The sequence below is a fragment of the Crotalus tigris genome, unplaced genomic scaffold (assembly GCF_016545835.1).
Source record: "Crotalus tigris isolate CLP2741 ecotype Arizona unplaced genomic scaffold, ASM1654583v1 scf7180000019409.675750, whole genome shotgun sequence".
NCBI classification, from domain to species: Eukaryota; Metazoa; Chordata; class Lepidosauria; order Squamata; family Viperidae; genus Crotalus; species Crotalus tigris.
Window position 1 is genome coordinate 558,630 of NW_024097523.1, and position 25,315 is coordinate 583,944.

Here is a 25,315-nt window from a genome sequence, read left to right on the forward strand (position 1 = left end):
TCGGAACCATGACAACATACTCATATATCTGAATTTCTCAGGGATTAGTTGATGAGTTAGAGATTGAAAGTCAAACACTGCGACCTAGAGGTGTTACAGAAAATTGCAGACATCAACTTTAAAGCCAATATTAAAAAAAATAGTTCAGCAATGCGAAGAGTTAAATATTCAGAAGTAAAAGGCAGATTGTAAATAATGCACAAAGAAAACTATTGTCTAAGATGGCAACACACAAGAACCAAAACAAATTATGCCCATTTCTAGGGGACAATTAATTTCAATCGTTACATCTTATGTTTTGTGACACTATCCTGACCTCCGAGAATGGGGGGGGGGGAAGGAATGGGGTACAAAGCTATTTTGATCTGAAAAAAAGCTTCCCTCTGAGCAGCCTTATTCTACTAAACTATTTTGCATTCAAAAGGTTTCCAGAACTGAGGCTATTTCTTCAATTTTGCTATAAAATACATCCTAAAGGCAAAATAGCCTTATAGCTTATAATTCTAGAGTATTGCAGAAACAAAAGTTTTAGAGCCTTATGCTTTTAAAATGCATATGAGGATGGTCCAATAATTTTAGAAACTTCACATATACTATTAACATATTTTATTGGGACTAAAAATGATATGTCAACAAAATTAGATGAGCACAGCAGATATTGCTGCCATTTCCTCAGAAGAAAGTTAGTACTAAAGTGTTGCCAGATCCAGAATTATTATCTGCAGCCCTGGTAGAACAAGGAAAAAATTACTGCAATTTATTTGCCATGACCAAATAGACTTCATGGAAGAAGCAAAAAAAGAACAGGTTCGAGAGTAGATCAGAGAACATTTATTCTCCAGCATGATGAGTGGAGAATCCACCAATGGGTTTTGCTTGTTTTCTGCCTGTAGACTAAGTCAGCCAAATTTGCCACGCCTCTCTTCCTGAGCCCTCCTCCCAGTCTCGACTTAGTCTCTAGCCCAGAAGGACACATTTCCCTTGGCTCCAGGATCAGGTTGTAATTTTTCATCTATTTCTTGCCTTTTTACAAAAGGGGGGTGCAATACGAACGGCCGTTCATTTGCCATCCCAGGCCGATTGCAGAGCAGCCGCAGGCTCACCCTAACCGCAGCTGAATCTCAGAGGATTGTCGGAGAGAAAATTAGGAGCCGGTCACCATTTTGGCACCGTGTATTTTCTCTACGATGCAGGGAGGAATCCCCTCCCACAGCAGCTAATTAATGGCTCCCCCAGCTTCCCCGAAGCCCAGCTGATCAGCGGAGAACAGCAATAGCTCCACGCAGCTTTCCCGAAGCCCAGCTGACCAGTGGACTCAGAGGAGACTGAGAAAGAGGCCGGTCGCCATTTTGACTCCACGTGGCCTCCGGAGCAGGGGGGGGGGGAGGAGGAAACTAAGCATTCAAAGCAATTGGTAATTCTTTTACAGCAATTTTACTGTTGCCTCCAGGCAATTATAAATCTCTTCTTCTCCAGGACAGAATAGGACCAGAGTGGTTAAACAGTGGGAGGGGGAATGCAGGGAAGCGCGTGTTGCCCCACCTTTGCTTTAAATGCCTTCTCATTGAAATAAGGCAATTCCTCACTCCTACCTAGTCACCTACATTCCAGCCCACAGGCGATTTACCACTCTTTTAAAGGGACAGGAGAAGGACAGACAGGACAATTGTCTGGCTCTCACAAGGGTGATATACCCCTGCCAGCAACACAACAGAGGCTGATACAGGAGAGCACAGCGGGTGTCTGTACCATCAATTAACACCCACACAGGAACTATCTCCAATCACTAACAGATTGCTCTCTGGCCTAAACAGGCCCATTAACAAGCCTCTTAACAGAGATTTCTCTCAGTCTTGCGCTGAGATATTTCTTCTGCCAATGGCAGACACCAATGCTGCCCAGACAGCGCAGGACCCCTCCATTAGTTCTCCTGGATGCAAGAGGCCAAGATCCTCCAACCAGGAGGCAGCGGGCAGGATCAAGGCCAAAGCAATATCTAGCAAAAGATCCTCCAAGGCAGCGGATAAGGAGGCCAAGCGTCGCCACCAGGCTCTGGAGAAACAATTCTGTAGAGCCGAAAAGAGGCAAAATACAGCAGGAGACGGCCTAGTCCCACCAGCTTACACGGAGGAGGAAATATTTGGCCCGCTGCAGCCGAGTCATGAACCTCTGGGAACAGAAGCTGACACAGAGCAGGCACACAGATTCCCCCTAAGCAAAGGGCCCGAAAGCCCAGGGGCACCAGACCCACACTCAGCAGCAGAGCCTAGTCCCTCAGACAATCAGGGAGCCTTGTCATCGGAACACTTACAATCCCTGATATCTCAGGCCGTTGCTCAAGCCATGGCCTCTTCAAGACATCGTAGGTCCAGAGCCGGGTCTGTAGCTTCAAGAGGCAGTTCCTACCTTTCACAAGAGGAGGCCTCAGCGATACCAGGAATCAATTTCCCCTTCTCATTCCTCCAGAAGCAGGAAGTCTCCTGCAGAGGACTATGAGCAAATAAATCAGGGACTGTCAGAGGATGATGATATATCCCCAGACCCTCCACCATTCATGGATCTCTTCAACCCGTCTTTATTCAAATCCTTGCTTCACAAGGCCAGCAGCACTGCAAAGATTAAGAGACCGAGGCTTCCCCAAGAGGGACCCTCACCATGTCAGGACACAAACAATAGGGTGTTTTCGCAGCCCACTTACACACAATTTATTCCCCGACCCCCTCTCTTCTTTGATACAATTCAGAATAACTTGGGGGTGCCGGGGGCCTTCCTTCCAATGGGGGGGACAGACAAGAAGTTGTTCAACATAGATCCGGCCTTATTGGAGGTAATAGAGGTGCGGTAGTAGATGAACCTCTAGCAGCTCTTGTTTCACCATCCATGGTATCCGGGGATGCGGCAGAGGCCCTGAAGTCGGAGGATAAGAAGGCAGAACTCACCTTCCACAGGACACACCAGGCCTCAGCGTGGGCAATCAAGGCAGCCATTTCTAACTCCTTTTTTGCTAGGACTTCATTGCTCTGGCTGCGCCAACTCCAGGCAAGGATTCTCCCAGAGGAGGAGAGAACCCATCATGACTTAAGAAGGTCAGTGGTGGCAGCGGAATTCATGGCAGATTCATCATTGCACGCAGCAAATTACTCGGCCAGGGCAATAGCGTCCAACATCGCAGCATGCAGATTAATGTGGCTCAGACAGTGGCGAGCTGGCATTAAAGCGAAATGGCGGTTGGTGGCTGCACCCTACAAGGGTGGCCCTCAATCCCTACCTAATAGAAAACAAGGACAAACACAAGGTCCTGGCCCACCTATCAAGGAGGACGGAGAGGAGAGTCTCCTTCTATCCTCACAGACAGCCTTTTCGGTCAGAAACAGGTCCAGAACCTACCACATTTTCCCGTCCCTATCAGCCCAGATCAGACTGACAGATCCGGTAACAGACAACAATTCCATTCAAAACGGCCCTTTCGAGGAGCGGAGGATCGCCCCTTTCAAAAATCCAAGTGACGGCGGGGAGGACTCCCCCATTGGTGGAAGGCTGGCTCTTTTCGCACGCAGATGGCAAGCCACCACCACGGACCTTTGGGTCCTAAATACCGTCAGATTCGGCCTCTCACTGGAATTCATCTCCAAACCCCCCGAACCGCTTCGTCCCTTGCCCATCACCCAAGGATCTGACCAAAAGGAGCCTCGTCAAGGAGGCCATCTAGTACCTCCTGGACATCCAGGCCATAGAACCGGTGGAAATGGGGCAGCAGGGACAGGGATTCTACTCCATCTTATTTGTAGTCCCAAAGAGTTCAGGGGGGTGGGGGGGTGGAGAGCAATTCTAGACTTAAAAAGTCTGAACACCCAACTGGCATACAGAAAGTTCAAAATGCAAATTCTTCAGTCAATATTAGCAGGCGTCAGAAGGGGAGACCTCCTGACGTCCATAGATCTGAAGAGGCTTATCTTCACATCCCCATACTTCCAGAGCACCGAAGTTTCTCAGGTTCTGTCACACAGGCCAACATTTTCAATACAGGGCCCTCCCTTTGGACTTTCTTCAGCTCCCAGAGTATTCACAAAAGTACTGGTGACACTCACCGCACATCTACGAACAATTCCTGTGTGCATCCAGTGTTACCTGGACAACATTCTCATCCAATCCTCGTCAGTTCAGTCAGCACAGTCAGATCTGACACTGACCCCAAGAACCCTTCAGGAACACGGGTTCTCAGTAAACTTCCAAAAGAGTCAGATGGTCCCATCGACCCGCCTTCTTCATCTGGGAGTTGTAATAGACACACTAAAGTGCAAAGTCTACCTCTCTTGAGAACGTCAAAACAGCATTCGAACCCTGGTCAGGATGATTCGAAAGAAACGGACCACCACACTGGCCACACTCTCCCACTTGTTGGGAAAGATGATTTCATGTCTAGCAATCGTGCCCTGGGCACGGCTACACTCCAGAGACCTGTAGTGGTTCCTGCTCCCATTTCAAAGAAGGGAAACCGGCTCCTCCAACCAAAGGGTAAGGGTTCCACCAAGGGTTGTGAAATTGCTCCAGTGGTGGTCGTCTCCAGCAGTGGGAAAGGGACACATATTCAAGGAACCCGCCCAAGTCACTCTGACCACGGACGCCAGCCTATTCGGTTGGGGAGCACACCTACAATCACAACTGGCACAGGGCCAATGGTCAAAGGAGGACCTAAGACACAACATAAACTGGTTAGAACTCAGAGCCATACACCTGGCCCTCCGTCACTTTCACAACAGTGGTGGACCAGCATGTCATACTTCTCATGGACAACATGGCGGCAAAAGCACACATCAACCGACAGGGGGGCACACGGTCCAAACCCCTCATGGCCGAGACCCAATCATTGGGAGCATCGGCTGAGGACAACCTAGCCTCCCTCAGGGCCAAGCACATATCAGGAGTAGTGAACAAGCAGGCGGATTTTCTGAGCAGGACAACAGTAGATCACTCGGAGTGCCTGCACCCAGCTCTCTTCAGGGAAGCATCAGAGAGGTTCGGCCATCCAGTGCTAGACCTATTCACAAGCTCCAGGAATGCCCAGCTCCCAAGGTTCTTCTCCTGCTTCCCATCACTGGGGGCGGAGAGAGCAGATGCGCTCCAGGGACACTGGCCGAAGGGGTTGCTATATGCCTTCCCACCTCTTCCTCTGATGCAAGCAACCATCAGAAAGATATTACAGGAACAAGCAGAGGTGATACTCATTGCACCACACTGGCCTAGACAGCCGTGGTTTGCCTACCTTGTTAGTATTTCCATATCTCCTCCATGGAGGATTCCCCACAACAAAATCTCCCTCAGTCAGGGGGCTCTACAACACCCAGAACCACAGTGGCTCCAACTAGCCACTTGGCACTTGAACGGAGCCTCCTAGAAGGGGAGGCCTATTCACAAAGAGTCATCAAGATGATTCAGGCCTCAAGAAGGCCTACGACCAACAGAATTTACGACTCCACATGGAGAAATTACTGTAGCTGGTGCACAAAGCATCAACTAGACCCTTTTAAGATTACTGTCCCAAGGGTCTTAGACTACTTATGGGAGGGTCTTGATAGGGGTTTAGCACCCAACACAATTAGCAGACAGGTGGCCACCTTGTCCACTATACTCACATATGGCAACTCTCAACCACTGGCCAAGCACCCAGTGGTGCGATCCTTCATAAAGGGCGCAACAAACAGACCACCCGTGGTCCACAGATATCCCTCCTGGGACCTGTCTAAGGTCCTACAGGCCATTACCTCACCTCCATTTGAACCTATCCAGACCTGCACATTACACTGCTTGACTCTTAAGGTCGCATTTCTGGTCGCTGTTACTTCAGTAAGGCGCATTTCAGAATTATTAGGTAGGGAAGATCTCTGCACCTTCCACACGGACAGGGTGGTCCTACTTCTGGACCCATCCTTCATTCCCAAGGTCAATTCCCTATTCCACAGGGCACAAGAGATGTGCTACCAGATTTTTGTCCTCAGCTCTCCCATTAATTGGAGTGCAAATGGCACACCTTAGACGTTCGCAGGGCCTTAAGGCAATACATAAAGCGAACTGCACCCTTCCGCAAATCTGAGGCCCTGTTCGTTTCCTTCCATTCGCACTCAAGGGGTCGAAGGGTCTCAGCATCCACAATCGGCAGGTGGATCAGGAAGTGCATAACTGAGACATACCAGGGGCAATCGCTAGCAGTTCCTAGACAAATCACTGCCCACTCCACTCGCAGCGCTGCAACATCAGCAGCGTGGGCGACTCAGGCACTGATTGAGGAAATATGTAGAGCGGCAACGTGGGTGTCACCTTCCCCTTTTATAAGACACTACAAGTTAGATAAGTTCGCATCGGCGGAGGCCTCATTTGGCAGAAGGGTCCTCCAAAGCATAGTGTCAGGAAGTGGGACCCAGGCCCAGATGGTTTCCCACCCACAGGGACAGTGAGGCTTTGGTACGTCTCATTGGTGGATTCTCCACTCGTCATGCTGGAGAAGGGGCATTGTCTTACCTGAATGCCTTTTCTCAGCATGACAATGGAGAATCCACTCCACCCTTAGGGCCAGTCAGGTCCTGTGATGGGAAAAGATTGAGCCAACACATGGGAAACATAGCCAACAGTTTCGCCTCAGTCGAGACTGGGAGGAGGGCCCAGGAAGAGAGACGTGACAAATTTGGCTTAGTCTACGGGCAGAAGACAAGCAAAACCCATTGGTGGATTCTCCATCGTCATGCTGAGAAAAGGTGTTCAGGTAAGACAACGCCCCTTTCATGGATAGATGAATTTATCAGAAAGGTCAAAAGATCACCAAAAGGGCTGTCTCTAAAACCACACAGGAGGAACTATAGGATATGGCAACAGATTCAGGACAGAATGCTTATGACTGCTTAGTTGAGAAAGAGAATGTGATATAGATCTGGTTTGGTTTATATCAGGGGTGTCAAATTGCTGGCCCGCGGGCTGGATGCGTCATGGCAAAACTGCGCCCACCCCATTGCTGGTAATGGGAAAAAAGTCACAATATGTCTGACACGTCACATGATGTTGCGGGTTTGACATCCATGGTCTATATAATTACTGATTCTGTATGAAGAAATAAGATGGCACATACTTAATTCAATTAAGGATGGGTGGACTACAGCAGTTGGGAAATTCTTGAAATGTAATGTGAAATTAAACTACCATGTAATAGAATAGAAAGTGGACAAGGTAAGAGGAATAGGGTAAAAAGAATTATATAATGAAATGGCAGATGTATAAGGCAGTGTTTCTCAACCTTGGCAAGTTTAAGATGTGTGGACTTCAATAGTGGAGCTGGCTGAGGACTTCTGGGAGTTGAAGTCCACACATCTTAAACTTGTCAAGACTAAGAAACACTGGTGTGAGGAATTATACATTACATCTGTGCTTATGTGCTTCTGCTGTACTTCATGTGATATTTGTGTTGTGTGTGCACCAGGAAGTATGGAATGGACTGCATAAGGGCCACTCTGGGCCATTTGGCCAGGAGGGGGAAGGAGATTAGAATGGAGGTATTGGCAACATTCTCCCATAGGAATCCTTTGGGAAAATATTTTTCTCCACGGAGCCCAGTTTCATCAAGCTTTATTTGAAAATTCATCTTTCTTTTGCTGGCTTCTCCCCCACATCAAACCTAATCACATTCTGTTCAATTTTCTGATTATTATTATACTGATAGACATCATCTTAATTCCCTTTACAAAAAATATTTTTAACATTCTGTTGAAAGTGGTGCAGACCCTGAACTGCTTTCAACAAACGAAACACTTCCTCAGGGATGCCGGCTGCTTCTGCTGCTGGGTTATCTGCAGGTCCAGGGTGATCAAGGAGCCTAAAGAGAACAGGATAGCAGAGGGGACAGCAGATTCAAGGGGGCTGTTGTGAGGCTGAAATTATCCAGGCCTCTAGCAGTGGAGGGCAAATATTAAGTTAGGGGAAGAAGAGACATAATGAGATAAACACCCACTTTCTAATTTTGACAAATATCTGACATCAACAATAAACCACACTTAGAACCATGGGAAGAACTGTAATCCAGAGAAAAGGAATGGATAAAAAAATACCAGATATATAACTTTACTTTCTTAAAATGGCCGTTCTGGACCTGGTAAAATGTATTTCCTTCCATAATCCCAGTCTCCAGCAGATACTGTAACTTGTTTTTTTAAAACTTTTGGCCAGTTTTTTTTCCTATACAAGGGACATTGTTTCTCACATTGTCTCTTGCAACTACGTCCAGGATCTCTTTTCAGTATTCACACTTGGAAACATCAACTGTTAAAACTGAGTGGGAATCACTACTATTGCATGGTAGCCCTGTTTGTTTGTTTTAAAAAAGATACCCGGGATTTATTTAAGAAAAGCACCTTTAGGGAAAAATAGGAATGTTGACTTGAAACCTGTGTTGCTTTAAACTGTTCTCGACTTATGATAAAATTGAACCTAAAATTTCTGTGCTAAGCAAAACATTTGTTGGCCCCATTTTATTATCTTTCTTGCCACAGTTGTTAAGTGAATCTCTGCAGTTGTTAATTACATGGTTGTTAAGTGAATCAGGCTTCCCCATTGATTTTACTTCTCAGAAGATCTCAAAAGGTGACCACATGACCCCAGGACACTGCAACCGTCATAAATACATGCCAGTTGCCAAACGTCTGAATTATGATCACGTGACCAAGGGAATGCTGCAATGATCATGTGAAAAAGTCATGTCACTTTTTTTCAGTACCATTGTAACTTCAGTCACTAAACGAATGGTTATAAGTTGAGGGCTACCTGTAGTTCTTGGGAAAACTTAATTACTTCATGAGTTAAGACCATATAATGCTCAAGACTGAATTGTTCATGAAAGGTCTGAAATCTCCACTTAGACCATGAATTCTACAAGTGGCTTTAGGTGAGGTACTTTGTGAGTGCTTTGACATCATTACCATCTTCATTCCCAACTGCCTTGCAAAGCTGGAGGAAGCCCAACTGCAGTCATTCTCAATTTTATCTGTTTTGCTAGCATACCCCCACCATTTTTAGTTCTTGCTGATATATTTCTGTCTCTGAGCAACATCCATGACAACAGGTTCCTTAGCTGCAAAGTTATTGTCCTCTATTTACCAACTGGCAGATTCCCCAGTTGGTCTGATTATGGCTGTGTGTTGTTATGATAGCTACTTTGGGAAAGCAGAAGTTCCTGACAATGGTCCAAGACACTGCACTTCTACAAATAAAATAATGGCTCAAGCCTGGAAATTGGGACTCCATTAGCACTTTTGTGAATTTAAAAAATGGGCAAGCACTAAGCTCTGCAATGTTGGAAAATGAAAGTCGAATTTTACTCTGGTTTCAAGTGAACTGTGCAGAGCCAGAAGCCATGTATGTACCTTCAGAAGACTGCAGAAGTTTATAACCAATGTTTGCCTGGTGCAAAATCTTATGCAGAGATGCCAGAAGTCTTATGTTGAGATGATGGCCTCCATTATGCTAATAAATACATTACTGCCTGTCTGAAGGATTGTGGAGATCAAATACCTGAAGCATTCTGAAAGAGACTTACAAATGCTAAATAGCTTTATCAGGATATTTTTAGAGTGGTGTGACAAAAGCTTAAGAATTTATACTGCATTCCCAGAGTAATTTGGCGGGACTAGGAAGAAATCCTCTATAAGAGGTTAGAGTCTGACTTCTGACCCAAAATGGTCTCTGTATCTACTGTACTGTACACAGCTGGAATGATAAAAAAAGAAGCCATATCACAGCTTGTTAGCTTAAGCCAAAGATTAGATAAAGGTAAGCAAGCATGTTTATGATGGCATTAATGGTATATTAAATGTCAAAACTGAGCTATTTACCAGTATTATAGTTCCCAAATCTCTACTTACATTTATTTTCTAGTTACATATCATCAAAAACCCTTGAGTTCATAAAATACATTACAATCAGCTAAACTTGTATACTTTTAACCAAGGGCTTTCAAGTATGTTTAAACTGATCTTTCATTGTTTTCTATTTGTCATGCATGATGGAAGTTAAACCCTTTGCAATTTTTTCTAAAAAATAAATAAATTACTAAATACCTAATAACATTCCCATAGGTGCTAGTTCAAGACCTATTTAAAATAAAAGTTTAAGAAAACAGTTACCATACAACAAGCCAAACAGTGCCACCTCCTGGTGAAAAATAAGATTCTATAAAAAAGAGTCTGGATTAAAAGCTTCTCACAAAAAAAATGACAGAGCATTTATTAAGTAAAAATATTTCAAACTATACAATATTGGTAAGAAAAGCAAGATATTTCACAATTGTAAAATTATAGCTAAAATTTAAGTAAACAAATAATACGGATTAAAAATAACAGCTATACAATGCATCAGATCCAGTTCCCAAAAGGTGCTTCTGAACAGGAAAATGTGTGAACCAAGCATTGGTCTGCAACTTTTTAAAGTAGCTACATCTTTTCCCAGGATTGCTCATCTGCCCTGTGCAATTGCCATCTGATCTGGAAAAAGACACGGATGCTTTAAAAAGCTTCCTGAGTATATTGTTTTATGCTCCATAGACTTTCAAGTTCCATTTTGGAATTGAATCCAAAGAGCTGCATAACCCTATTAAAATTATTGCAACAAAGTTTTTAACCAATTCAAAATACTATGTTTTATATAACACATGCAGCCAAGTTGAAAAACTCTAAACGCATAAGGTTATCAGTCTCAAAAAAAAAAAAAGTTTATCATTGTATAGATTCTTTTTCTTGCAACTTTTTTCACACTGACTCAAATCTGGCAGTTTGGTTCATAGAGAACTCTGATTGCTTGTCAAAAAAGAAAATCATGTTTTCAAGAGGAAAAATGTTATTCAGGACAACAAATATAGAAGGTAAATATAATATCTGAAAGACAGAAGTTTTGCCATCCTGTAGTTGATTCTTGGGAATAAAGATGCCCCTAAGCCCAGCTTGGAGAAAGCCAATTGACTCATAGGCACCTGGGTGCCAATTTACAACCAGAGTTGTATGGACAAAATAAAATAAAATAAAATAAAAGGCAAAGCGGAAAGATTCTCTTCTAATCCTCTTTAAGCGAAGTCAGCCTTCCTCTTCTATCAAATTGCAGACTGCGTATCATATACTGTAAGGTACTGAACAATGCCTCTCTTGAAAACAGTGTTACCACCATTTTAAAAAAGTATTACTATGTTTTTATATATACATTAAAGTGCAGTCTCTTTTAAAGTAGTCCCCATCCCTTGGAAACTGATCTGGAAGCTCTGCAATAGTATTGTTAGTAGTGATAATATCATAATTAAGTATATCAAAGCCCTATCTCTTTCGTTCAACTGTGAAATGGCTGAAACTGTGTAAGTATAAGAGAATACAATGCCTTTTAAGTGATCAAGTTACAGAATGGAATGTGAAACACATTTTCACTCCATTGGGGCAGCAGCTATCTCTACAATTTTAAGCATTTAAACTTCATCACAAAATTGGTAACATTCTTGCAAGTTTCCAAAATAATATTCCTATAAAATAGATCTGAAGTGTTATGTGATTTTCACACTAATTAGCAACACAAAGTCACTTTCATAAAGATACCTGCTTTAGGAAAGAACAAAACGTTAAAACTCCAACTTAAGGCTCTGCACCCTCTATTTAAAGAAAAAAAGAAGAGAATAAAATCTATTCATCATCATCATCTTCTTCATCATAGTATCTGTTCTTCTTGATCTGTTCTTCCACAGTTAAACCTTCTTGGTCTTCTCCTTCAAAAAGCCCTACATCTTTGGATCTATAATTTGGACTAGTGGAGAATTCTTTTTCACTTGAGAGAATCAAGGATGAATATTCTGGAGGGATATAAATCATTGGCTCTTTCTGAAGAGATGCTGGGTGTCCTGTACCACCTTCTTCTTCCTCCTCCTCTGGCTCATCATTGTTCTGCCCATTCTTAAATAGGAACTCTTCATTTTGTGCTTCTTCCTTTTCTTGATCTAGTTCTTTATCCTTCTCAGCAGTATTTGTGGTACCAAAATACTCAAGTGTACTGCTTTCTTCCTTTGGTTTGTTCTTGACTGCCATTTCCTTCACAAACTCGTCATTTTGCTGTGCTGTACTTATTTCTTGCTTGGGAGGAGATGAGTTTTCCATCCGATAGTTCCTCACAGATACTGTTCTAAATGAGGCAGCTACCGTAAATGCTCGACTTCTTTCTTTTAATGATGATGTTCTGCGTAACTTCTTAAGATCTTGGTCCACTTCTTCCTGAGGATCTGGTTTATGGACCTCATCCTCTGGGGGCCACTTTGGTTTGAATACTTTAATGCCTTCTTCCAAGACACTCCCTTGACTGCCTTGTTCAGGAGGAGGTGGCCAGGAAATCTTCAACTTTTTTGTCTCTGTAGTTTTTTCCTCCTTCTCAGGTATTCCAGAAGCTTTTGCTTCCATGCTGGCAGCTAAAACCCCAACTTTTGCAAGTGGGGCATCTTCTACTCCTGGACTATGAGGGGCTTCCACGGCATTTCCAATGTAGTCATCATTCTCAGTTTTGCTTGCCAATGGTTCTTTGTGAGGCTTAAGTCCAAAACCTTCATCATAATTACCTTTGGACTTAAAGAGCTGGTTAAAGTGAGGCTTGCAGTAAACATGTCCTTGAAGAGAAGCATATGTTCCAAGTCTGTATAAATAAAGTAAAAATGCCCATTAGTAACTCACAGAATTGAAGAAGCTTAACATGCCTTCAAAATAAAAAAAAGTCACATGTTTTATCACTGACTCCATAAGCTAACATATGAGATTGGGCAGTTACATGCATCTACTATTAAATATTATAGCAATCTAGTTATACTAGTTGTTCTGTTTAGAATCACCTTCCTTATATAGCAACTTTAAAAGGGAAAATTTTTCAGATATAAAAAATAGTCATAGTTTTAAAAAAAATCATGGTTACTAAAAGGAACACCTGCTGTTGTACTTATTATAAAGGGCCATATATAAAGAGAAAACTGTTGTATCCAATCTGCAGATGGAAACTGTAATAATGAACACTATACAACAATTCATTTCAGGTCAAATCACTTTTTTAGCTTTAAAACTTAACTGGACATGTGGATTTTGACTAGAAAATTGTCAGGGAATTGCGCAGCCAGTGTCCACATGGAGTCAGAGAAGCTTACACGAACCAGTATATTTACAGTAAATAAGATAGACAAACAGGAACATGGTCAGATAAATCAACACAGCAGGAACATCATGAGGTAAAACACAGAGAGCACACACAGCATACAGCGGAAAAAGGTGGGAAAAAAGGAAACTCCCCCTTTGCTCTCACAGGAACCAATCACAGCTCAGATTCCCTCATGCAATGGCCAGCTCTTTTTAACCAATTAGCTCTAACCATGCCCTTTACTCATTGTCCAACCCTTCACTGTTCCAGCTATTAAATTTTAAATATCTTAAAAATGGATTTGAAATATAGATAATTCTTGCTTAATGATGGTAATTGAGACTAGAATTTCTATTGTTAAGGAATATGGTTGCAATATCATAAGATTACATTGCTTAGCAATGGTAATCCCAGCAATTCCCATTAGCGACGATAGTTATCTGATAATATTTTTGGAAAAAAAAATAGATTAGTAGCCTTTTCCATCTCTAAAGTTGTTAATTTTTAAGCTTATATGATCTTATGAATTATAATTTTCTTTTTACTACCTCAATTAGAGATCCCACAATAGCTTTATTATCTATGATTATTCATTGTAAGCATGTATTGTTGTTGTTAATTGCGAAGTCGTGTCCGACCCATCGCGACCCCATGGACAATGTTCCTCCAGGTCTTCCTGTCCTCTACCATCTTCTGGAGTCCATTTAAGTTCACACCTACTGCTTCAGTGACTCCATCCAGCCATCTCATTCTCTGTCGTCCCCTTCTTCTATTGCCCTCAATCTTTCCCAGCATTAGGCCCTTCTCCAGTGAGTCCTTCCTTCTCATTAGGTGGCCAAAGTATTTGAGTTTCAACTTCAGGATCTGGCCTTCTAAAGAGCAGTCGGGGTTGATCTCTTCTAGGACTGACCGGTTTGAACGCCTTGCAGTCCAAGGGACTCGCAGGAGTCTTCTCCAGCACCATAGTTCAAAGGCCTCAATTCTTCGGCGCTCAGCCTTTCTTATGGTCCAACTTTCACAGCCATACATTGCAACTGGGAAAACCATGGCCAGGACTATACGCAGTTTTGTTGGCAGGGTGATGTCTCTGCTTTTTAGGATGCTGTCTAGATTTGCCATAGCTTTCCTCCCCAGGAGCAAGCATCTTTTAATTTCGTAAGCATGTATAATTGCCCCCAAATTATTATAGCTCTTAAACTTCTCATGACCATCCACTATACTCGGTTCACATTTTGGTGTAGCTCTACTATACTAAAAACATTTCTCTACATTAAAGCACATTAGAACATTACATTTATAGTAAATTACTTTTATTTGTCTGAGGCTTACGTGAGTTTGCTGTTGCAGTAAGAACAACGGAAACAGCTAATATGATAGATTTGCTGGTTTGCAAAGAGGCGCTCCATTGGATATACAGTCTTCTTGCAAGTAATACATATTTCTTTTGCTGGCACCTGAAACTTCTGTTGAAAGAAAAGTGAACGAATGGTGTAAATATGAACAAGCTTTTGATATTTTTCATTCAAGAGTCCTGAGCCTCTACAGAACCTTCCTCTAAAGTTAATACATATTAAATTGTTTAATTTAAAAAGAACATTCTCTCCTATGTGTACCTAGTCCCAGATCCCATCACATTAGAAGGGTTGCCATTCTTGAAAACATTTGCAAAATCCCAAAATAATTTAGCAGTCTATCTTTTGTTGCTATTTCCAAAGGTCTCCAAAATTTATCAAACAACCAGATGGAATGGATAAAATTCTGGATATCTGCCAATTTAATGTTACAATTGTATCATCTTCTTCAGCATCTCTAGAGGGACAGCAGATTCAAAAGAGAGGTAACGTAAGAGGGAGACCAAGAGCAAAAGCAGCAAAGGCACTCAAGAGTCTAAAATGATGAAGACAGATTTAAAGGCTCTAACCCAGTGGTTCTCAACCTGTGGGTCGGAACCCCATTTGGGGTCGAACGACCATTTCATGGGGGACGTCAAACAACGCAGTCCGCCATTTTTTTCCCCTTTTCCTTAGCTGTGCTACTCCCTTTTATTCTATTGGCTTTTGAAAGCCAATAGAATAGACTCTCTTTAATAGTCTAATTCTATTGGCTTTCAAAAGCCAATAGGAATTGTCCAGGCTGTCTCTGCCCTGCTGAGCCCGCCAAAAGTCCCATTCTGCAAACGGTGCTGTACCAGTTGAGTAGCCCTCGACTTACGACCCGTTGAGTAGTCCTTGACTTACGACTGGTTGGGGGTCGCGGCATTAAAAAGGTTGAGAACCACTGCTCTAACCAAATTCTTAAAATGTTAGCACCACCAAAACACCATCATCCTGAGCATTATCGAGGCTACTCCCTGTTTAAATGCCACACAGAAACTCACATTTTGTTTTTATTCAAGGTGGCAAACTAATGCTCAGAATAGATCTGCTAAAAAGCATGCTAGAACTAGTTAGTCAGCACCACTCAGAGCTGGCTTATGGTTGAAGCATGTGAGATTTTTCCTCTTCTCTCTTTTCCGGTGTTCAAGCCTGGGACTCTGCCTTCACCCGAGCAGAAAATGCATGAGAAAGTATACACAAAATTGAAGAAGCACAAGGAATTAGGGAAGCTTAAGGGTATCTACAGGCTATGGTCAAAAACTCACAATGGCAGCCATAATACAGGTAGTCTTCAACTTATATGAGGGCAATTCAGAAATAAACCTCCGTTTGGTTATCAATAACAGATGCTCGCACATACAGAACTTTTAATTAACACATTAGAAAACTACATCATTACATTACTTTTTGACATAATCCCCATTCAAATTGAAGCAGTTGTCATAACGTCTTACAAGGTTTGAAATTCCTTAGTAGTAGTCGCTCGGCGCCAAATCTGGGCTGTAGGGAGAGTGATCAAAAACATCCCAACAGAACTGCTTCAAAAGTTCTTGGGTGGGTCTAGTGATGTGCGGGCGAGCATTATCGTGAACCAGCACCATACCGGAAGTGATGCCATAGAAAATCCCACCAAATGTGAAGGTGCCAAAGGAGTACTGCTAGTGAAGTTCATGGAGCGTGGTTCGACCATCACTTCAGAATTCTACTGTGAAATATTATGAAAACTCAGACGAGCCATCCCTAACAAGTGTCAGAGCATGCTGACTTTCGGTGTGGTGTTGGTTGACGATAATGCTATAATGTATAATAAAAGTTCTATATCTGCGAGTGTCTGTCATTGATAACCAAATGGAGGTTTATTTCCGAACTGACCTCGTACAACCACAATTGGGATCAGAACTTTCATTACTATGCAAGACAGTTGTCAAGTAAGACATGCAGTTTTGTGGCTTTTTGGGTCACAATTGTTAAGTAAATCACTGTGGTTAGGTAAATCATGCAGTTGTTAAGCAAACCAACTTCTCCCATTTACTATGCTTGTCAGAAGCTGGCTGGGAAGCTTGCAAATGATGATCACATGACCCAAGGATACTTCAACTGTTGCAAATGTTGGTTGCCAAGTGCTAGAATTTTGATCATGTGACCACAGGGCTCTGCGACGGTCATAAGTGCAAGAACGGGTTGTAAGTTCAGCACCTCTGTAACTTTGAACTGTTGTTAAATGAATGGTTGTAAGTTGATGGCTACCTATAGCCATCCTTCCTTTTTATGACTGATTGTAACCTCAGTGAATTTACCTGAGCAATTAGGTGAACTTATTTTTATCACATGTTCTGCCTTCAAAATCTATTGCCAAACAATTGATTCTTATAGTAAACTATCTACTGAAATAATTTCATACTTTTGGAATTATCGTTTCAAAAGGCAGAAATTATGAATGTAATCTAATGCATCAAAACTCTTTATGTACCTTATAATTGTTATAAGAATGTGTTGTCTATATAAAAGTAAAAACAGACTGGTGGCACAAATTAAACAAATAGCTAGGACACAGCTGGAGGAAAGAGATGTACTGCTAGATACATTATTCAAGCAATGTTGATAATTAATAATATTGTACCTAAAGCAGGTTAAGATTTCATTTAGTTTAAACACCTGACGTTGCTTTACACATGGATTAGCTGCCCAGAGCTTTTGGAAATGGTTGGCAAAAAAAGCACAAGGCTGGTTTTGTATTCTATAGAAAAAGTTTTTTGAAAAGAAAGAAATGTTGCACACAATGAAACATTTTCATTATAATGATCAGGGAAGCTACAGTGTCATGGAATTCCCCTAATTAGTGTAGCCTGTAGATCCTTCTAAAGAATCCAGGAAGTAAATTTGAATATTGAAACCCTGCCTTTTCCAGTTTACTCTGGGAACAGGCACTTGCAATAAATGGCATCAATTGCAGCAATGTGTATTCCCCTTCCAACTTACATGGGAGAAACTTTTGGGGTGTGCAGAAGTATATTCCTTTTCAAGCATGTTATGAAGAGCAACTACAGTAGAACCGTGAAGTCCAGTTAATAAAAAGAGGAGAGGACTCAGGAAAGCTGAAAGATGAGCTCACGTTAAAAGGGAAGCAGAAGACAGGACTAGAGATTAGAAACCAGGAGCAGGAAACAGAAGCTGAAAAAGACAAATGACTATTTATAAACTTATATGGATGACTGGAAAGTATACTAAGTGTTCCTCCAGTGAAAACTATTTTATTATAAAGCTATTAAAGTAGACTTAGCTGATAAGTAATTCCTTTATGAACAGGCAAAAAAATTCAAAACAAAGAGTAACAGTGTATATACCAGTGGTTCTCAACCTGTGAGTCGGGACCCCATTTGGGGTCGAACGACCATTTCACGGGGGTCGCCAAACAACGCAGTCCGCCATTTCCCCCCCCCCTTTTCCTTAGCTGTGCTACTCCCTTTTATTCTATTGGCTTTTGAAAGCCAATAGAATAGACTCTCTTGAATAGAGTCTAATTCTATTGGCGTTCAAAAGCCAATAGGAATTGTCCAGGCTGTCTCTGCCCTGCTGAGCCCGCCAAAAGTCCCATTCTGCAAACGATGCTGCACCAGTTGAGTAGTCCTCGACTTACGACCGGTTGAGTAGTCCTCGACTTACGACCAGTTGGGGGTCGCGGCATTAAAAAGGTTGAGAACCACTGGTATATACTATAACATATTTCATGCAGAACTGTTCAAGAAAAACTACATGGACACATCAGTGAAATCATTACCAATACTGCACAATTTCCTATTTCAGTCAAAAATCTGACTCCCCTCCCTCAAATTAGTGGTAGAACAGAAATCAAATGTCAAATGTTCTGGGTTCCATAAACATTTCTCTGACTCAAAAACCATACCATGGAGTAACCTTTCTACCCCTTTAACAGACTCAGCTGAGAATATAATGTAGTCTATTGTAATTAAAATGTAGAGGAAAATATAGATTGACACTTGTCTTCATTATTTCAGAAATGTCACCAATAACACAGTAGACATTATGATATGTGAGCAACTGGACTTCCTCATGGCTAAAGAAAGTTTAAAGCATTTTGTATTTGTAGAATAGAATAGAATAGAATAGAATAGAATAGAATAGAATAGAATAGAATAGAATAGAATAGAATAGAATAGAATAGAATAGAATAGAATAGAATAGTTGGAAAGGACCTTGGAGATCTTCTATTCCAACCTCTGCTCAGGCAGGAAACCCTATACCATTTTAGACCAATGGCTGTTCAGTCTCTTCTTAAAAACTTCCAATGTTGGAGCATTCATAACTTCTGGAAGCAGGTTGTCCCATGTTAATTGTTCTAACTGTCAGGAAATTTCTTCTTAGTTCTAGGTTGCTTCTCTCCTTGATTAGTTTCCATCCATTGATTCTTATCCTGCCCTCAAGTGCTTTGGAGAATAGCTTGACTCCTTCCTCTCTGTGGCAACCCCTGAGATATTGGAAGTACAGGTTTGTTAAGTACAGAAACGGAACAAGCTTAGGGACTCCAAAGTAGAATTATACCAATATGCCAGTCCTGAAACGAGTTTCTAAAAAACTAGGTCTTTCTAGGCCTATATATGTATTTTTTATTTGTGCACATATGTACATGCAATCATGTCATTGTTCATTTGTATATCAATGTATTTGTGTTGCTTATTTTTGAATGCATTATTCTGTATGTTGAATAAAAATCAAATTGTGTTATATAGAAACCACTATACCAATGATACAATTTTTAAAAATAACTTTTGTTGAGAAATCCCAAAAGCCAGCGGAATAGGGTTAGAGATAACCACTTGGTGATTTTAAGTCACTCACCTTTTCTCAACTCAATCTATATCCCAGAACTGTTAGAGGAAAAACTGTGTTAATCGGAAAAAAGGCAAGACATAAATCTAACAAAGGAATAAGTAAATATATTTTTACAAATTCACAGAACTACAATGTAATATACTTTCATGGCCTAAAATGTGCAGAAAGGTAACTTAATAAAGCTTGGAATTCAAAAAGCAGCATGACTACAAAAGGAAACACAGGCAATAATGTACAATTCTCACCAACTAATTTACATTATAGATTTTTTTCCTATATTGCCCATTGCTAATAATGAAAAAAAGTCTCCATTGTACCTTCATTGCTTTGGGAGGAGAGCTCTCAGACTGAGTAGATGCTCTAGAAATAGGACTTTGCTGTTTGGCATAGACAGGTCTTTCAATTTCAATATCTTTCTGGAAGCTACACCCAGCTAAAACAAAAGGAATCATATTAGGTTCTTTTCCTCAAAACTCATGAACACAAAGCTCTTCCAAACAGTCCCATTTCCACTCCCCAGTTCCATCAAATCATTTTGAAGTCAGCCAAGCAATCAACACTGCTGCAATTGAAAAGTGATGGGCATCTGTCTGATCATATGGCCCCCACCCCCAGTGCAAAAAAATCTGAATGCTTGCTATGAAGGGAGATCTTTGAAGCTATTAGTCAACATTCCATTTCAAGGACTTACGAACAGAACATTATATGACACCTGGGATCCAGTGAGGTAAGAATCTCTGGCGAGAGGAAAAATGGCTACCCATAATTTTTGCAAAGCAAAAATAAATAATATTTCTATGCGATACTGGATATACTGCAGCTGGGTTATGGTCTGGTTTTGCAGTGGTGCAAAGAGCCTATGTTGAAGCACCCACAGACAAATCCTAGTTTAAATAAAATTAACTTATTAAATTCAATGCACAAAAACATTGTGTTTTGCAAGATGCAAGATGCAATGTTTTTACCATAAATGAAGCTAATTAGGTCATTCAGAGCTTAGGTTTTAAATGACTGGTGAGTTATTGGTTTGACCCAACAATATTTCCCTACTACATAAAATAAACTGCTAAGTACTTTTCTGAGGAGAGTAAATTGAAAAGCAGCAAAACAAAAACAAAAAACATAGAGGCATGATGCAACCTGAAAACCAACAAAAGATATTATCCAGATATTAAATAAAGGACTATAGATCCAATAGCAAAATTGCAGAAGAATCATTTTTCAAGGATTAATGGCTCTTGGCATTTGATTTCCCTAGAGCTACAACTGATATTCAGAAACATTAGAAACAATATATCGAAAATAATAACAAGATGCTTTTATGCTTTGGAGCATTGAAGGTAGTCTACTTATCACCTGTCTGAACTTTTTAAAGCTGTCGTATATTTTCCTAAGATTAAGCAAAATTCTTTAACAGATAATTCCAATAAATTATATATTGTAATTGGAGTAAGTTAAAACATATTTTTTTTAGCCTCTGAGATCAATGATTTATTTTGATATTGTTAACATATTCTATTATTTTGTACTTCAATGTTTCTTTGGGAAACAATATGAAGAACCATTTCTGTACTTCATTTGATTAGATTCAGTCACATAAGTTCTAGCAGCTAAAGCTATTTGCCATTGATTAGCCAAAATTTCTTTCATTAATTGCATATAATTTAGTCAATAAAAGCATTGCACTGATGCATATACAGGTAGTCCTCGACTCACAACCACAACTGAGCCCAAAATTTCTGTTGCTAAGTGAGACAATTGTTAAGTGAGGTTTGCCCCATTTTACGACCTTTCTTGCCATAGTTGTTAAGTGAATCACTGCAGTTGTTAAGTTAGTAACATGGTTGTTAAGTGAATTGGCTTCCACATTGACTTTGCTTGTCAGAAAGTGTCAAAAGGTGATTACATGATCCCTGGGACACTTCAACTGTCCTAAGTATGAGACAGTTGCCAAGCATACAAATTTTTTTTTTTTTAATTGAAAATTTATAAGATTTTACAATACAAAAACAAAACAGTTTTCCCCATCCCTCCCCATCCCTCCCCTTTCCTCCCCCGACTATCCCAGAGCTGGATATAGGCTTAATTAGAATTTCTTCAAAAAATCTTAAGAAAAATATAAAATATAAATAAATCTAGATACATTACTTAAACAAATTACTAAATAATTAACAACAATATATATGTAAAAAAAAGAAAAACATAAATACCAGAAAAGAAGAAGAAAAAAAAGAAATACATAAAAAATATGAAAAGAAAATTAACTTTTCAATATAAGTTATAAAACTATAAACAAATCTAAATACATTACTTAAACAAGTTATAAAATAATTAAAGGTAATATATATATATATATATAAAAAGAAAAAGAAAAAAGAGGAAAAGAAAATAATAATAATAATAAAAAGGGAAAAAAAGTTTGGCTTTTCAAGAAAATTGGCTTTTCAATATAAATAAGCATACAAATTTTGATCACATGACCATGGGGATGTTGCAAGTGTCCTAAGTGTGAAAAACGGTCATAAATCACTTTTTCTCAGTGACTTTGTGACTTCGAAAGGTTACTAAATGAAGTGGTGTAAATCGAGAACTACCTGTAATGCTAAAAAGTGTTGTGTACAATTTTAGATAAAGGGTTTTTTTGGGGAGGGGGCATTCTTTAAAGTAAAATAATAATTGACAGGACAGATCTGTTTTAAATACTAGGTTTTAATCTTTGGCTTTCCCCTCTGATTAAGACAGAAAGGAGTTTATTTTCTGCTAACTGAAGCATAAAGGGAATAAAAAAATAAAAAGGACTAAGCCTTCTTTCTCCCTATGCTACTGTCCTAAAATAGTTCCTTTCTCCTACTCTTAGTATAAAAAAGTTTTACCTACACACAGTTCATATAAAACTGTAATTAATCTATAGTTGAAGATGGTAGAGGACAGGAAGACCTGGAGGAACATTGTCCATGGGATCGCGATGGGTCGGACACAACTTTGCAATTAACAACAACAAATCTATAGTTGGCCTTAAAACAGCACATGTACATATATTTAAATTCATTTAATTTTTGTTTCATCTGCTTGCCAAACTACGGTTTAGAATCTAGATCAAAGGTCTTCAAACTTGGCAACTTTAAGACTTGTGGACTTCAATTCCCAGAATACATATCTTAATATTTTTGATAATTCTTAACAGACTCTTATTGATCAGGATGTGTAATTTATGTAATTTGATTATTGATAAGGGATGAGACATAGGAAGAAGAGGGTTTTTAAAAAATTGAAATACTAGAGAAGGCATTAATTTAATTGCTTATATTTGTCTGGAGGAAGGAGGGAGTCATCTCTTATAATTTTTTGTTTCTGTTTTCTTTTGCTTTTTTTTTCAACTTTTCATCTTTTCTTTTTATATTTTTCTTAATTTCCATTTGTCTTTTTATCTTTGTATTTGTAAACCTTAATAAAACTATTAAAACAAAACCTAACAGAGAGGAACACCTGTTAATTATTTATTTTGTGTGTTTGGGGATAAAAGAGAGATTAAGAACTCACCAGTGCCATCTTCACAGGGATTGGAATTCAAACCATCACTTATTGAAATCTGTAGGAGAAAAATGTATAGGAACCATCTTTTCTTATGGAGTTATCCAGAGAACTAGAATCTACCTCATGTGGTAAGCATAAAAGCAGCAAAGCAGTCCAAGTTGTTGGGAAAAACACAAAGCAGATTGTGATTCAGTGCAAAAACAAAGCAATACTGCTACATCAAATCTTAAAATGTCATAAACAAGCAGTCCCTACTATTGTGGATTACATAAACCCTTATACCATGCCTGGAAGTTTCTGAGGATACAAGCTAGCAAATGGCAATGTGAAAAACAGAACTCTCCCAGAGGGTGTCCACAGAACTCAACATTTAGTAATACTTTAATTTATATTTTAAGGTAACATTTAATTTTTAGAAAGAACCGCGTAAGATCAGCAAATCACAACCTGACATCTTATAAGATTTGGGTGACAAGCCAAAGCCTCTTACATTTGATAATTCCCAAAGTTTTTTTAAAAAAACTTTGGCACCAGTACTAGAGAAAAACAATATCCTTGAGGCCTTGAATTGCAGACTGGGAACAACTACAGAACTGTAGAGTTTTAGATTCTATTTGTAGTTACTTGCATTTGACTAACAAGTCCAATCCTCTAGCTCCAAGATCTGTTTGTCTGTCTATCAAATATATATGCTTAAATTTAAAGCTTCCACTACCATGATTTTGCAGCTCAAGTGCTTGCACACTGTTTGACCAAATCAGATTCTATGTAATTAATGAACATTTCAAAATGAAGTAAGTTCAGCGCAGGTACTATAAGACTAATTTTCTTTGAGTAAAATTCAATTTCATTTTTACAAATGCATCCGTGTTTAATTTTTTTAGTATGGAAACAATTTGCCGCTGGAATCTTCTGATTTTTTTTTCCAACTTCCCAGGCTAGCCTATCATCTTAATATGGCAAGCACCAGCTAGGATCGGCTTTGTTTAGCTTCAAAGGCCAGACAAGAGATTTCACTCCCAGATGCAATAAATCTGAGATATTCACTATACATGGTACCTATTCCAAAGCTAGCAATCCTACTTATCAGCTTGATGCAGGAAGCTTGGGCTTGAAATGAAGCCCTGAACAAAGACCAAGGTGTAATCTGCTATGTCAGGCTGTCTCTTTAGTAGTGTACTTGGCTATTAAGCCACTAAATAGCAGTGGCTTAAACAGTTCTCACACCTTATTTGAAAAAGTTGATATGGATATAATTTCAACCACTGAGAATGCTTTGCAAGGAGGGGGTCTGATTAATTCAACAGAGCTTAGTACCAACAGCTATTGGCTATGTTGGTCTTGAAACACCAGGTCCAAGGATAACAGGAGAGCTGCACAATATATAGATATTTCAGAGAGATACAGCCCTTCCCTTGGTTATGTAATCTCCGTTCTAGAAAAAAATGACATACAATGGCCTCAATTATGTTAGTATTTTAAATCAAGTTAGCTAAGTTAACGGTTGCTGGAATTGGGTAAGTCTAGTTTAATGAAGAGAAGGACGAGGGGGGACATGATAGCAGCGTTCCAATATCTCAGGGGCTGCCACAAAGAAGAGGGAGTCAAGCTGTTTTCCAAAGCACCTGAAGGCAGGACAAGAAGCAACAGATGGAAACTAATCAAGGAGAGAAGCAAACTAGAACTAAGGAGAAACTTCCTGACAGTTAGAATAATTAACCAGTGGAACAACCTGCCTCCAGAAGCAGTGAATGCTCCAACACTGGAAGTTTTTAAGAAGAGATTGGACAGCCATTTGTCTGAAATGGTATAGGGTTTTCTGCCTGAGTAGATGACCTCCAAGGTTCCTTCCAACCTTTTATTATTATTGTTGTTGTTGTTTGTCTTGCTAACAAACCTCTCCCAGGGTTTCAGTGCAGCAGGGCTTTCCTGCTACATTAAAAATGTTCTTTGACTTAAACATTGGCCATGAAGAAAACTAAAACTTACCATAGCTTTGTCCAAGCAGGCAGGGTACCTAGCCCATTTAGCAATAGCACTTAGAGATTTATATACTGCTTCATAGTGCTTTATAACAGTGGTCCCCAACCTTTCAGTCTTGGTGGTCCAGCAGGGGAGGCGGGGGAGAGGGGATGGCATTGTACAAGAGGCAGGGGTGCGCATAAGAGTACACAGCTCCATTTGCGCAAGTGCCGGTTGCACGCACTTGCTCAAATGGAACTTTGTGCATGAGCGCAAGAGCCTGCCGGAAGCGCAAGTGGAATGGCGCGCACGTTTGCCTGCTGCTCGTGCTGCCCTGTTCTGAATGGGCTGCAGCCTGGTTTTGGGCCACAGTCCAGGGGTTGGGGACCCCTGCTTTACAGCCCTCTCTAAGTGGT

The 25,315-nt window shown here is 40.4% G+C and overlaps 1 protein-coding gene across 4 annotated transcripts in view; it reads right to left on the reverse strand.

Moving 5' to 3' along the window:
- Positions 1-10,225: 10,225 nt before the first annotated feature.
- The window catches only part of LIMA1 (LIM domain and actin binding 1), a 63,455-nt gene continuing 48,365 nt past the window's right edge, over positions 10,226-25,315 (reverse strand). For all 4 annotated transcript variants that reach the window (XM_039362262.1, XM_039362261.1, XM_039362260.1 and 1 more), the window contains exons 8-11: positions 22,944-22,992; positions 19,721-19,836; positions 14,506-14,639; positions 10,226-12,687 (exon numbers count right to left, since the gene is read on the reverse strand). In XM_039362262.1, coding sequence (XP_039218196.1) covers positions 11,694-12,687; positions 14,506-14,639; positions 19,721-19,836; positions 22,944-22,992 — 1,293 coding nt within the window. In that variant the 3' untranslated portion in view covers positions 10,226-11,693. The remainder of the gene's footprint in view (positions 12,688-14,505; positions 14,640-19,720; positions 19,837-22,943; positions 22,993-25,315) is intronic.